Source organism: Eublepharis macularius, chromosome 14 (genome assembly GCF_028583425.1).
Source record: "Eublepharis macularius isolate TG4126 chromosome 14, MPM_Emac_v1.0, whole genome shotgun sequence".
Classification (NCBI taxonomy): domain Eukaryota; kingdom Metazoa; phylum Chordata; class Lepidosauria; order Squamata; family Eublepharidae; genus Eublepharis; species Eublepharis macularius.
Genome location: NC_072803.1, coordinates 69,752,451 through 69,767,329, shown reverse-complemented (window position 1 = coordinate 69,767,329; position 14,879 = coordinate 69,752,451). Strand labels below are relative to the sequence as shown.

Here is a 14,879-nt window from a genome sequence, read left to right as displayed (position 1 = left end):
GGAACTGGAAGAACTGCAGGCCTCTTGGTTTGGCCTTCTGTTCTTCCTCTGCATGCCTCGGCCAGCTTTGTTTTGGGCAGAGCTCCTATGATTGTAAGATACGGAAGAAACAAAAAACTCAGTTTTGGGTCACTTTTGCAGCATGGAAGTGCAGAATGTCAGGAGGAAGGAGCATCTCTTGCTGAATTGCTGCCTGCCGTACAGGGGTCGAAGCAGTTCTTCCAGAACTAGTGGGCAGTCCTGCCTCAGCCAGGCCTGTCCCGTACTGGTTGAGCTGTTTATTGTGGACCTCAAAGGTTCTGAGTTAAGCCCTCTAACTTCAGCCAGAACTTGTATTTCTCTTCATGAAAGCTGATGAGATGACTTTGAATGTGTCTTAATCACAGCCACTAGGGGGAGTCAAAGATTTAATTTATAGCAGGGAAAAAAATACATTCAAGATGAAAAGATGTGAGAGAAACTTGCTTTGTGAAACAGCTTCTGTCCAGTTTTCCCAAAGGCTAGACAAAAAGTTACCACTTCCCATTACATTACTAGAGATCTAGAATTCGGCAAACCAGGGAAATGGTCAAAGAACTTCTGCACGTCCTTTGGATGTGTATATCTCAAAGAGCAACAATCCAGTGCAGCACGGCAGAACCAGTGATGAAACAGGGATGGGTCCCAAAACAGTTCTGGGTTGTAGGTAGGCAATTGTAACACTACAGATTAGGGCCTTGTGCTGGCGCAAAAGTCCTCACTTCACTGTTCTCTGCAGATTGGGGCATAATTTATCCCATTCATTTATTTCTCCCCTCCCAGCATGAGAATCACTAAATCTCTTTGAAAAGGAAATGCCTCCTGCCCCAGCTGAAACCACGGAGTTGAAACCACTACTGCCCAAATCTCTTTCTATTGCATGTGTGCCTATGGACTCCACTTTCTGAGGCCTGTGTTAATTCCTGGTGGAAACCGGAGCTGTTGAAGGGGAGATGTTGATGCCTCTCTTTGGGAATGTTGTAATAAAGATGATTTCCTGGTTTCGCAGAGTGGGAGAAGGAAGAGCCTGCTGGAGTTTAGAGAATGCCTACGTCTCCCTTGGGAGCCATGAGCGAGCCCTGCACTTTGCAGAGAGACATCTTGAAATCTCCCAAGAGGTAAATAAAGCTACTCGGCTGCTGGCAACGTGTCCCCTGCCGCCGTCTCCTGGTGGCTCAGTGGCCAGCTTCTCCAAGCCTTAGATGATCTCCTCTTCCAGTCAAATTTTCCTCAGGGAGGGGATGAACTCCCGTTCTCAGCCAAGGAGAGAAGGGCTCTTGGGGAATTCCTAGTAAAGGACTCTGTATTCATTTCTCTCTTTTTTTATGGAAAGAAAAAAAGATTTACGAGATTATTCTGTAGAGCGTTCTCCATCCTAATGTTGCCAATCATGGTAGTTTGGGTGAAGGGTTCAAGGGCTTCTGCCTGCACATTGGACCTGTTGTGGCCGTGGGAGACAGATTACACCACACTGTCACCTCAGGGCGTTTGTGCCAAAATTAGAGGAGTCCATTAACCCACTCTGGCTCACCAAAGTCAGACAAGCAAGTCTTTCTTCCGTGGATAGGGAAGAGTGAGAACTTTCTCAGGAGTAGCCGTGCCCTGTAGAAGTGGGTCAGGCCAGGCAGCTGGCCACTAAGCACCCTTCCAAGCTCCTAACAAAGGCAATGAGGACTGAAATGGATCCTGAAAAAGGCTGTCTAAGGACGTTTGGCGTAAAAGTCTTTGCTCCATTGTTGTGGTCTTTTGGAAAGGCAACATGCTGACACTGATTGAATTGACAGGATTTGAGCAAATTTTTTTGGTCCTCAAGGTTCTCCTGGCTTTTCTCAGACCAAACAGTGTTGCAGGTCATAGTGGAAAGCCTAAATGCCTGCTGCTGACGGTAGGCAAACCTCAGAAATAGACAGTGGCTCGGCCAGAACATCAAGGTATGCTCCTGTCAAATCAGTCAGTGGCTGATTCCGCACACATTGGATAATGCACTTTCAAAGCACTTTATCAATCGTTTGAGGTGGATTTTTTGTTCCGCACACAAAAAAATCCGTTCCAAATGATCTATAAAGAGGATTGGAAGTGCATTATCCAACATGTGCGGAATCACTCAATGTCTCTGTTGAGGGGATGGGGCTAAAACTGGCATCACTTCTCTGTTCGCCACAACTCCCAGGAGCACCAGCGAGGAAGGCAGCTGCAGCTCTTGAGGTTCTTCCAAGACAGTGAAGTACAGGCAGCAGACTGCAGAGAGAGGAGGGCTCAGGTGACCAAGCACCCTGCCTCTTGTTCTTTGAGGCCTAGCTCGTAAGAGTGTGTGCATGCCAGAGAGAGAGAGAGAGAGAGGGAGAGACAGGTGAGGGGTGTGTTCGGCTTCTGGGCCTGTTCTGCTGTCAGCCAGTACTTTGTTGTCACATTTGTGGGGGTGGGGGAGGGGTGTCTGGTGGGGGAGAGGTGACTGTTGGTGCAGTCTTTTTTAAAGGATTATACTAGAAATTTGTCAGTCTTTGAGGAAAAAGAAAGCGGGTGTTTGAGTTCTCTAGAACGATTAATCAGGCTGGATGTTTGTTATTAAAACCCAGGTGAGAGCAAATGGTTCAAGCATTTGCAGTCCTTTGTCTTCCCTCCTCCCGTTTGTCTGAATAGGGTTTAACAGCAAGCATACAGGCTGGTGTATGGAGGGAGCAACCTCTCCCCGAATCCCCCATTCACCCAGGCAGCCCTATCATTAAGGTGTCAGGAGTTGCAGATAAATATTATTTGTGGTCCTCTTAGCAGGAACACGTTCTTGGTGTTTGGTTGGCAGGCCTTTGTGTGTGTGTGTGGGGGGGGGGCTGATTACTCAGTGCCAGATGTGAACGGAACAAGAACAACGCCAGAGATCCTGGAGGGGGCTGGGCGGAGGCGGCTCTTGAGCCTGTTATTCTGGGGGGCGGGGCGGGACTGTCTCCTTGATTATAAGGCAGAGGTGGCTTCGAGTGGGTTACACTGACAGGTCCCTTCCGTGGTAGGAAGTTTAGGTGGGTAGCTATGTTGGTCTGCAGTAAAACAGCAGGATTTGAGTCCAGTGGCACTTTAGAAATCAACCATTTTTTCAGGGTGTGAGCTTTTGATGGTCACAGCTCTCTACCATCTTTGAGAAGGGCAAATCAGATTTCTCATTCATTAAGACTCATGCCCTGGGAGAAGTGTCTTCAGGGACGAGAAGGTTTTCCACCTCCCCATGAAATTATTACGTGACTTTGAAATGATTATATATTGGTAAATCGAATAATTTTAAGCGGGACAGCTGAATCTGCAAAACAAACCTGTTATTATGTCTGTTGCCCTTTCTTCTCTTCCTTTTCCTGTTGTATGTCTTTCCTGCTTTCTCCAGTCCTCCCACTATTAATATGTGTAAATGTAATTCACAGAATCACAGAGCTGGAAGGGGCCATAGAGACCATCTAGTCCAACCCCCTGCCCAACGTAGGATGAGCCTAAAGCATCCCTGACCAATATTCATCCAGCCTCTTCTTGAAAACTGCCGGTGAGGGGGAGCTCACCACCTCCCTAGGCAGCTGATTCCACCTTTGAACTACTCTGACCCTGAAAAAGTTTTTCCTAATATCCAGCCGGTACCTTTCTGCATGTAGTTTTAGCCCATTGCTTCGGGTCCTATCCTCTGCTGCCAACTGGAACAGCTCTTCCTTGCCCTCCTCCAAACGACAAACTTTCAAATATTTAAAGAGAGCAATCATGTCCCACTTCAATCTTCTCCAAACTAAACACTCCCAAGGCCCTCAGCCTCTCCTCGTAGGGCTCAGTCTCCAGACCCCTAATCATCCTCGTCGCTCTCTTCTGCACCCTCTCGATTTTGTCCACATGCTTTTTGAAGTGAGGCCTCCAGAACTGCACACAATACTCCAGATGAGGCCTGACCAAGGCAGTATAGAGAGGGGCTATGACCTGTGATTTCAATGCAATGGTCCTTTTGATACAACCCAAGACTGAGTTTGCCTTTTTAGCCACCGCATCACACTGACTGCTCATATTTAGTTTACAGTCCACTCTTACCCCAAGATCTCTTTTCCATACACTACTGCCCAGCAGTGTATCCCCCATCCTGTATTTGTGCTTCACATTTTTGTGGCCCAGATGTAATACTGTGCACTTATCTATGTTGAATTGCATCCTGTTCACAACCGCCCACTTCTCCAGAGTATTCAAGTCTTGTTGAATTTGAACTCTATCTTCTTGGGTGTTTGCCACTCCTCCCAATTTGATATCATCAGCAACTTTAATGAGTAGCCCATTTACCCCTTCATCCAGATCATTGGTAAAAATATTGAAAAGTACCAGGCCAAAAAAATATGGAACGTTTCACGAATTTGTGTGTCATCCTTGCGCAGCGGCCATGTTAATCTTCTCTGTATTGTTCCAATTTTAGTATATGTGCTGCTGAAGCGTGCACGTTAATGACATCATACATATTAATTTGCAGATTGGAGACTGCATTGGGGAGAGAACTGCTTCTACAAACATTACACACTTGAAGTCTCTCTTGGATGTGCAGCCGTGCAAGGATGAACGGGACACACCTACTTGTTGCACCGGCTATGAAGTGCAAGGTGAGATTCGTTCTGTTTCGGTCTGGCGGTGCTTCCCAGGTGAGGGGGCTTCCTTGTGTTTGCCCAGGTTGTTGAATCCTTGCTGTGTGGCTGCTGCCGTCCTTCATTTCTTCCTAAAGTTAGAGCACCGGTGTCCTGCTTTGGTCCATGAAACTCAAGCAAATGTTTAAAATACAGCCAAGACAAGGGCAATGCTGATAGTTAAGTCTGATACCCAGCAGAAAGTGGATTACCCTATACTTGATGGTGCAAAATTATCTTTAGTAAATGGCATTGAGAGTCTTGGAGTTTTGTTAGACCCCACGTTGCTAGAAAAATGATCACTTAATTTCATTTCCACTAGACTTGTAGGTTATTACCCCTCTTGGACCAGGCTGGCCTTGCTGTGGTGATCCAGACTTCGGTAACTTCTGGGCTAGAGTGCTCTGACACGCTCTGTATGCAGATGCTCTTGAAAACATCCTGGAAGCTTTTAGTTAGTTGACAATGAGGTTGCTGGGTGCCGTTGCCCCCCTATTATGCCACTTTTAAAGCAGTCCCTCTGACTTCCTGTTTGCTTCCAGGTTCAGTTTGAGGCTCTGGTTCTTATCTGAAGGACCATCTCTCCCCCTATGAGGCTGTGCTCCAGCTACACTCTCCAGACTATAACCTGCCAACGGTGCCCTCTCCCAGAATGCCCATTCCTATAGCAGTTTCACCCCCATGGAATGTGCTGCTCTGACGTTTTGTTGCGTCTTATTGTTGTTGGCCTTCAAACTCTTTATTTCAGAAGATTTTTTGCAGAGATTTATCTGTATTTAGTTTTTGTGCATGCGAGCTGTCATTTATAGGTTTTGTCATTTGATATGTTTTATGTGAGACAAGTAGGGGACCCACAAAGATTTGTGGGGGGCATCCCCCTCCCCTACTGTTTCCTCTTTCACTTCCCTGAAAGCCCCCATAGCCTCTTCCCCTTTCCTGCTTCCTTATCAACTGCCCACCCACCAGCCAACTAACCTTTATCTGCCCCCCCCCCTGTTTTCTACTTTGCCTCCTTCCCTCCCCGGCAGCCTTTCCCCGTGAAAAGCCTGGCCAGGCTGCACTATGGCCAAGCCTTGCTGCGTGGTGGCTACCACCAAGCTGGGCCAAGCCAAGTTTTATGAGTAGAGAGTTTCTGGTAGTTGCTTCTAGACCTTTGCCCAGGGAGTCTTCCTCGATCAAGGAACATGACAATGGAGGAGTCCCCTCCTGCACCTGACTGCCCCTCCTCCCCATTCTGTTTTATAGAAACCAAGGCCTAGAATGCTTGACAATATTATTATGGCTGCCTAGCAACCACCAAAGGCCACTGAAAGTTCAATTGGAATTCTTTTCCTAAAGCTGCAGGTATTTGTATTTCCATTATTTTGGGGAGCTGTAAGATTCCAGTTTATTTTTTATATTTCAGATTTTTCTGCAACCCTAGGACTTTTTTTAGATTTCTAGAGAGATCCCCCCCAGCCAGTCCCAGCTCAGTTTTCTGGCTCTGTTGATCGTATCCTCTATGGTATGGTTTGAAAACAGATACACACAGAGAGAACCACGGAGTTGGAAGGGGCCATGCAGACCTTCCAGTCCAACCCCCTGCCCAATGTAGGATGAGCCTAAAGCATTCCTGGCAAAGATTCATCCAGCCTCTTCTTGAAAACTGTCAGTGAAGGGGAGCTCACCACCTCCCTAGGCAGCTGATTCCACCTTTGAACTACTCTGACCGTGAAGAAGTTTTTCCTAATATCCAGCCGGTACCTTTGTGCATGTAATTTAAGCCTGTTGCTTCGCGTCCTACCCTCTGCTGCCAACTGGAACAGCTCTTTGCCCTCCTCCAAATGACAGCCTTTCAGATATTTAAAGAGAGCAATCATGTCCCCCCTCAGTCTCCTCCAAACTAAACATTCCCAGGGCCCTCAGCCTTTCCTTATACAGCTCAGTCTCCAGACCCCTAATCATCCTCATCGCTCTCTTCTGCACCCTCTCGATTTTGTCCACATCCTTTTTGAAGTGAGGCCTCCAGAACTGCACACACTACTCCAGGTGCGGCCTGACCAAGGCAGTATAGAGAGGAACTATGACCTCCTGCGATTTCAATGCAATGGCCCTTTTGATACAACCCAAGACTGAGTTTGCCTTTTTTGCCACTGCATCACACTGACTGCTCACATTTAGTTTACAGTCCACTCTTACCCCAAGATCTCTTTTGCATACACTACTACCCAGAAGTGTATCCCCCATCCTGTATTTGTGCTTCACATTTTTGTGGCCCAGATGTAACGCTGTGTTGAATTGCATCCTGTTCACAACCGCCCACTTCTCCAGAGTATTCAGATCTTGTTGAATTTGAACTCGTATCTTCTTGGGTGTTTGCCACTCTTCCCAATTTGGTATCATCAGCAAATGTAATGAGTCGCCCGTTTACCCCTTCATCCAGATCATTTATAAAAATATTGAAAAGTACCGGGCCCAAAACTGAGCCCTGTGGCACCCCACTGGACACCTCCCTCCAATCTGATGAAATGCCATTGACCACCACTCTTTGGGTGCGGTCCTCTAACCAGTTCCCTATCCACCAAACTGTCCTATAGTCCAATCCACAGTCTTCCAGTTTACCCATTAGAATGTTATGGGGGACCTTATCTAAAGCTTTACTGAAATCCAGGTAAATCATGTCGACAGAGTTCCCATGATCCAGTAAGCTCATCCCTTACTCAAAGAAGGAAACCAGGTTGGTCTGACAAAATCTGTTGGGGACAAAACCATGTTGATTCCCCATTTCAGGAAGGCAAACCAGCCTGCCTGCCATACCTGTAAATGTATTTCTATTGGGGGGGATGAGTACTGGGGTAGCTTTCCTCCTTCACTTTCCTCCTTTGCTTTGCTTGGGCCGAGTGGTGTTATCAGTTCAGCTGGAGTGGCGTGTCTGGGAACAGACCTTGGGAATTTCAGCTCTGCATCTCTTTCAGTACTTTTGCACCAACTTCAACTGACTCTTGTTTGAACTGGGGGGAGGGGACTGGAGGTATGACCTCTTGGGGAAGACTTGGCTTTGGTATTCCAGGCAATTACTCTGTACTCATGCACTACTAGGGAGTATTATCTAATAAGGACCTTTAACTCATACAACCATGTTGGATGAAGTGGAGAGTATGAGAGAATCCCCTAGCCAGGTCTGACATTTTGCCTGGAATCACTTCAGTCTTTGGAACCAGGAGAAACCAGTGAGATTCTCTACCTGCAGCATGGCAGCCAGAGGGGACAACACATCTCCTGTGAACCTCGAGGACCTTTCTCAAGACCCCACAAAACCACCGATGCTTGAGATTAGCTCAGAGTGCAGGGCCGGGGCAATTCCCAAGAGAGGAGCCTGAATCCTGCATTGGCTGGGTACAACACCCCGAGGATGGATATCACGTCTCTCGTATGGAAGGATGAAGGACCAGGGCAAACGGCGACAAGCACACCTGTTCTGATCCAGCTTGGGAGGAGGAACGGGAGCTCCAGAGAATCCAGGAGGGGACCTGGAGGACGAGGAGCAGCTGTTCGGATTGGCAACTCTTCAGAAGACCCAAACCAAGAACGTCAAAGAAGGAGACATTGCCACAACGGAGGACCAGGGCATGGATGAGGATGATTAGATCAGAGAACCCAGAGATCAGAGTGGAGTGTCTAACCAACAGCAGATGCACGAGGAGATGGAGGAGGTCAGGCAGACAGTGCTGGAAATTATGGATGGAATGTGCGAAGTGTACTTAGCCAGGCGGGCTCCCAGAGGTGGGGGAGAAGCACAGCTGAAGCCTCCTGACCAAGGGGTGGCCCCGGGTGGAATGCCTCCAGATCCAGTTGCACCTGCCCTCCCAGTGGGCCCAGCACCACCCATCCTCCCAGGGGCCCCAAGACCATGCGCTAGAGGAGCAAGATTCCCACAAGACTGGAACCCACCGCCCCTGGCTTGGCATAAACTGGAAGCCCATTTTGACAGAGACCCCGAGGAATTGGGCTATTTCTTAGTGCAAGTGGAGGAGTTCCTAAAAGAGTGGGGCCACACTTTCCCAGATGAACTGAGCCAAGTAAGCTACATAGGGTCTCGGCTGGGAGGTTTGGCAGCTAAATGGTATGTGACTTTATACTCAATGCAAGCCCCAGAACTGGGGAGCATGGATGCATTCATCCAGGCTCTTAGGAGCAGTACGAGGACCCTCTAGAGGAGGAGAGGGTGAGAACCCACCTGAAGCAGATAAGGCAGGGCAACCGTCTGGTCCGAGAGTACGCAGCAGAGTTCCGAGAGTATGTGGCTAAACTGAGGGACTGGATGGAAGGAGTGAAGATAAGAGTTTTTCAGGGCTGGCCTGAACCCCCATCTGGTGGCCAAAGTGATGATGCAAGATGACCCTTGAACCCTCCTGTGCTGGATCCAACTGGCTTGCGAGATCATAGAATCATAGAGTTGGAAGGGGCCATACAGACCATCTAGTCCAACCCCCTGCCCAGTGCAGGATCAGCCTAAAGCATCTCTGACAAGTATTCATCCAGCCTCTTCTTGAAAACTGCCAGTGAAGGGGAGCTCACCACCTCCCTAGGCAGCTGATTCCACTTTTGAACTACTCTGACCGTGAAAAAGTTTTTCCTAATATCCAGCCGGTACCTTTGTGCATGTAGTTTTAGCCCATTGCTTCGTGTCCTACCCTCTGCTGCCAAGGGAACAGCTCCTTGCCCTCCTCCAAATGACAGCCTTTCAAATATTTAAAGAGAGCAATCATGTCCCCCCTCAACCTCCTCTTCTCCAAACTAAACTAAACAGATCTAAAATCAGGAGCAAATAGTGATATTGCTGGAGTTGCGGCATTAGACCGGTCAGTGGAAAGGACTGGCGGATGCATGACCCTAGGAGTGAGGGAGGCCATGAGCCAACATTCCCTTGGGCAAGAGAGATCGGAGAATGAGACAAGGGCTGTGTTTGAGATGCAGACAAGCGGGCCACTTTGCTGAGGAGGCTATCAGAAAGGCACTCAAAGGGGCAGCCCCGACCTACTTCCAGGAAGGAAGCTGTAGTGGTAGCTACAGCACCAGACAAGAGAAGGGACACCGCGAGTGAAGAGCTCTCATTGGACAACGAAGAGGAGCCAAAATCGCCAACAGGAAACAGTGGAGACCTGCTGTGAAGGGCACCAGCTGGCGGGTCACGGAAGTCCCGGTGCCGCAGAGGGTGAGACCTAAGGGAGCATTGTATTGTCGAAGGCTTTCACGGCCGGAGAACGATGGTTGTTGTGGGTTTTCCGGGCTGTATTGCCATGGTCTTGGCATTGTAGTTCCTGACGTTTCGCCAGCAGCTGTGGCTGGCATCTTCAGAGGTGTAGCACCAAAAGACAGAGATCTCTCAGTGTCACAGTGTGGAAAAGATGTTGGCAGGTCATTTATATCTACTCAGGAGGGGTGGGGTTGAGCTGAGTCATCCTGTAAGAGTTTCCCAGGGTGTGGAATGCTAATGGCGGGAGGCTTCACTGTATCCTGAGGAGGTTCTTTTGCATCTGGATTGGTGCTTGATGTGCTAATCTTCTCTGCAGGGCTATTGTCGGTATACTCCTGCAGAGGTGAGGGGGTCTCTACTGTCTTTTGCTGATCGTAGCATCTGTTGTATTTTTCGGGTGGGTCTGAATACTGCTTGAAGGTTATGCAGCTGTGGACAATTTTACATCGGGACCACAAAGCGTAGCATCCAGACAAGAATAAAAGAACATGAAAGACACTGCAGACTTGGACAACCTGAAAAATCAGCAGTGGCTGAACATAGCCTAACTCAAACAGGGCACAGTATCTTATTCCAGGACACCAAAATACTGGACAACACTTCCAACTACTTTGTCAGACTGCACAGGGAAGCCATTGAAATTCACAAGCATAAGCAAAACTTCAACAGGAAAGAAGAAACCTTAAGAATGAACAGAGCATGGTTTCCAGTTCTGAAAAACACCAGGCTAACAAAACACTCTATACTCGACAATAGCCCTGCAGAGAAGATTAGCACATCAAGCACCAATCCATATGCAAAAGAACCTCCTCAGGATACAGTGAAGCCTCCCGCCATTAGCATTCCACACCCTGGGAAACTCTTACAGGATGACTCAGCTCAACCCCACCCCTCCTGAGTAGATATAAATGACCTGCCAACATCTTTTCCACACTGTGACACTGAGAGATCTCTGTCTTTTGGTGCTACACCTCTGAAGATGCCAGCCACAGCTGCTGGCGAAACGTCAGGAACTACAAGGCCAAGACCACGGCAATACAGCCCGGAAAACCCACAACAACCATCTAAGGGAGCATCGTTTTTCATAGTGGTCACCTTGTTAAACCCCCGGAGAGGAACAAACATCAGGGTAAGAGCCTTGATTGACTCAGGGTGCAGCGGAGACTTGATTGCCCCTGCACTTGTGATGTAGTTGGGCCAAGAGGTGATGAAGCTACCTGAGCCTCTGGTGTTTGAACAGATGGATGGGACAGTGATGCAGGGTACCCCCCCAGCATACCTGAGGGACCATCTCTCCCTGTAAGAGAGAGCGCTTCCTTCAGCACATAAGAACTTGCTGGTGATCCCTGGCCCCAGGGAGGCTCATTTGGCCTCAACCAGGGCCAGGGCTTTTTCGGTCTTGGCCCAACCTGGTGGAACTCTCTGTCTGAAGACACTCGGGCTCGCCAAGATCTGGTATCATTTCGGCTGGCCTGAAAGAGGAGATGTTCCACTGGGCATATGGTTGAGGCCAGTATTAGGACCATCATTGAGCCTCCCGTTGCCTTCTCCTATCTAATGACATCCCGTCCATCCTAGTGTCTCCCTCTTTGTATTTGAGGGCAGGAATGTGCAATAGGCCATATGAGTTATGATTTTATAATATGATTTTAATTGTATTTATATAATTATGTATTTTATGAATGTTGTACCCCGTCCTGAGCCTGCTTGCGGGGAGGGAGGGCTAAATACCAAATAAAGTAAAGTAAAGTTACGAAACTGAGACCACCCCAGTGGGAATGGGGGGGGGGCATTGAGAGGAAAGGACTTTTTGTGGTCAGCGCGGCCACCAAGTTCCCTCTGGTGTTGAGAGTAAGATGGCTGTGGGACCACAACCCCTACAGGAAATGGAAAGTCGGGGAGCTGCGCCTCCCTTCTGAAGCTTGCCAAGAACATGTATGGGACGTCATGTGGGTCCAAGACCCTCCCCCCTCCCCGAGACTGTGTGTTTAACTATGGAGGAGAGGGAGAACATCCCTCCAGAGTACCAGGACTTAAGTCAGGTGTTTGAAGAGGAGGAGGATGAATTGCCTCCGCACAGAGCTACAGATTGTGCAATCGAGTTGATCCCAGGGACTAAGTTGCCAAAAGGGAAAATTTCATCAATGAGCCCGGGAGAAAGAGCAGAGTTATGTAAGTTCATTGATAAAAACCTGGTGCAAGGTTTCATCTGTCCAGCTAGCTCCCTCCATGCCACCCCAATGCTATTCAGAAAGAAAAAGGACAGGGGCTTGCGACTGTGCACAGATTATAGAGGAATCAATGCGGTCTCGATGTCGAACGCTTACCCCATCCCTTTGATCAGAGACTTGATAGGGGTAGCGGCTCAGGGGAAAATATTCACAAGGCTGGACCTCCGAGATGCATATTTCCAAGTGAGAATAAAGGAGGAGGACAAGTAGAAGACCGCTTTTAATACCCCCCTGGGGCAATTTGAATATCGAGTCATGCCTTTTGTGTGGCAAGGGGCCCTGGGGTATACATGAATTTAATTAATGAAGTTTTACACAAGTACGTTTATAAGGGAGTAGTCGTTTATCTTGGTGATGTGATGGTATTATGAGTCCCATGTGAAATTGGTGCGGGAGGTGCTAAAAACCCTGTACCAACACAAACTGTATGGGAAACTGTCCAAGTGTGAGTTTCATAAAGAGGTGCTGGATTTCCTGGGGTACTGAGTACCAGGGAGAGGCTTAGGAATGGATCCAACCAAAGTAGAAGCTGTGCTTGGATGGGAAGCCCATAAAACATGGCAGCAGCTACAGTCATTCTTTGGGTTTGCTAACTTCTAGCGACCCTTCATAAAATTTTTTGCACAAGTTGCCTTGCCACTTACAGACTTACTAAAAACCAAGGAGAACGGTGCTGGGCAAGTGAAACCGAGTGCCAAACTAGCCTGGTCTAAGGAGTGCCAAGCGGCCTTTGAGGAGTTAAAAACCCGCTTCACCTTCGAACCAGTGTTGTGCCATCCCGATGAGAGCTGCCCCTTCGTGATACAGGTGGACACGAGCAATGTCGCTATGGGAGGAGTCCTCCTGCAGGAGGGGGAGGATGGGAAAATATGCCCCTGAGCTTATGTGTCCAAAAAATGTTTGGAGGCTGAAAGGAATTGGGCGGTATGGGAAGCGTGTCAGGCTATGGATGACAGGCTATGGCAGGTAGATCCCTGTACCATTGCAGCAAGAATTCCAGGCTCTTGGTTAAATGACTTTATTCAGAAATCAGATCATTTCCACAGATATGTCCATAGAATTACTCAGAAGCAAGGTAAGCATCTAAGCAGTAAGAACAGGTTGACAGGAATGGTAACATGTGGGGAAATTCTTCCTCTTAACACCCACGTTTGCTCCTTCCCCCTCCCAACAGTAAAACAGGACTTTTGGCATGAACTCGTCCTGAGAACATCTCACATATTTGTACTATCAAGTCGAGACACTGAGAAAGCAAGAGATCAAAGTTGAGACATAGCAGTGCATGGAAGTGAGCAGTAGCACTGAAATTCAAGGTCAGAAGCACTGAAAGTTTCTACAGTCCATTAGATAAGGCACCTGCAGCTTCAATAAGCCGGTGAAAGGAAACAGTTATGGCGTTGGCAATATGACATCAATTTATAGCATGAAACATTGGTTCAGAAACAACAGGTCAGTGTTAAGTAGTGGCATGGATGGGGCACAGACATGACAAAGCGGCAGCGGTTAAACTGGCCCTAAGTACGTGGAGGCACTGGCTGGAGGGGGCCAAGGTGCCGTTTGAGGTGTGGACTGATCATAGAAATCTGGAGGCATTGCGAGAGCCTCACAGACTGGGAGCCAAACAACTGTGACCTGATTAATGGGGGAAAGGTGGGGGGAGCCTCTGGGACTATTACAACCTCTAGAAACCTCACCCCGACCCTGGTCTGTAGTTTCCATGGACTTCATCACTGACCTCCCCCCGAGCAAAGGGAAAACGGTGATTTGGGTGGTGGTGGATTTGTTTTCAAAACAAGCCCATTTCATCCCATGCTCTAAGTTGCCCCCAGCCAAAAAGTTGGCCATGTTGTTCACACAGCATATAGTAAGACTCCATTCATTTCCTGGCAAAGTAATATCAGATCAGGGCCCACAATTCATTGTCAGGCTAGGCTGAGAGAGAGAGATTGGCCCAAGGTCTTCCAGCAACCTTAAGTGGAAGCGTGGGGATCTGAGCCTGATCTCCTTGAGCCTAGTCCAACCACGACATCACAACTGGCTCTCTAATGGATTATGCCCCAGTGTTGATGCCAGCTTGATTTTCCTCCTTAGCCCCAAACTTCCTCCCTGCATAAGGAGGCCATCTTGTGAAAATTGTGTCACTAACGAAGGTCATGGCTGGTCACATCCTGACTACCTGGGTTTTCTACGACATGCTGAATTGACATATGTGAGAGCATATCCCCTTTTCGAAAGACGCTTCCAGACAGGGTAGTCAACAGAGAGCCAGTTTGGTGTAGTGGTTAAGAGCGTGGGAGTCTTATCTGGAGAGCCGGGTTTGATTCCCCACTCCTCTGCTTGAAGCCAGCTGGGGGACCTTGGCTCAGTCACAGCTTCTAGGAACTCTCTCAGCCCCACCCACCTCACAGGGTGTTTGTTGTGGGGTAATAATGGCATACTTTGTAAACCACTCTGAGTGGGCATTAAGTTGTCCTGAAGGGCGGTATATAAATCGAATGTTATTATTATTGTTATTCCCTTGTCAACCATCCCTCATGCGGATAGTTCACAGAGCTACTGGGGTTGTGAACTCCACACTGCTTCATCCTGCTGTAACCAGTTGTTCTGGTAAATAGAGGCATGTATGTAAATAGTAGCTGAGGCCTCACACGTGTATGTGTGGGGGGGGGCGCGGCGGCATTTCTTCCTCTCAGACAGTGTAGAGTCAGCTGGGTTAACCATAACAAAGGTGTTAACTTTTATTGAAAGTTTAAATCACTGAAGTGATTC

The 14,879-nt window shown here is 48.3% G+C and overlaps 1 protein-coding gene and 1 non-coding gene across 4 annotated transcripts in view; one reads left to right on the top strand and one right to left on the bottom strand.

Moving 5' to 3' along the window:
• The window catches only part of GPSM1 (G protein signaling modulator 1), an 85,131-nt gene that overhangs the window by 22,822 nt on the left and 47,430 nt on the right, over window positions 1-14,879 (top strand). For all 3 annotated transcript variants that reach the window (XM_054997289.1, XM_054997288.1, XM_054997290.1), the window contains exons 8-9: window positions 1,028-1,136; window positions 4,496-4,622. In XM_054997289.1, coding sequence (XP_054853264.1) covers window positions 1,028-1,136; window positions 4,496-4,622 — 236 coding nt within the window. The remainder of the gene's footprint in view (window positions 1-1,027; window positions 1,137-4,495; window positions 4,623-14,879) is intronic.
• LOC129342746 (U6 spliceosomal RNA) lies at window positions 4,359-4,465 on the bottom strand. The gene has a single exon (XR_008598239.1). It is a non-coding gene; the product is annotated as a U6 spliceosomal RNA (small nuclear RNA).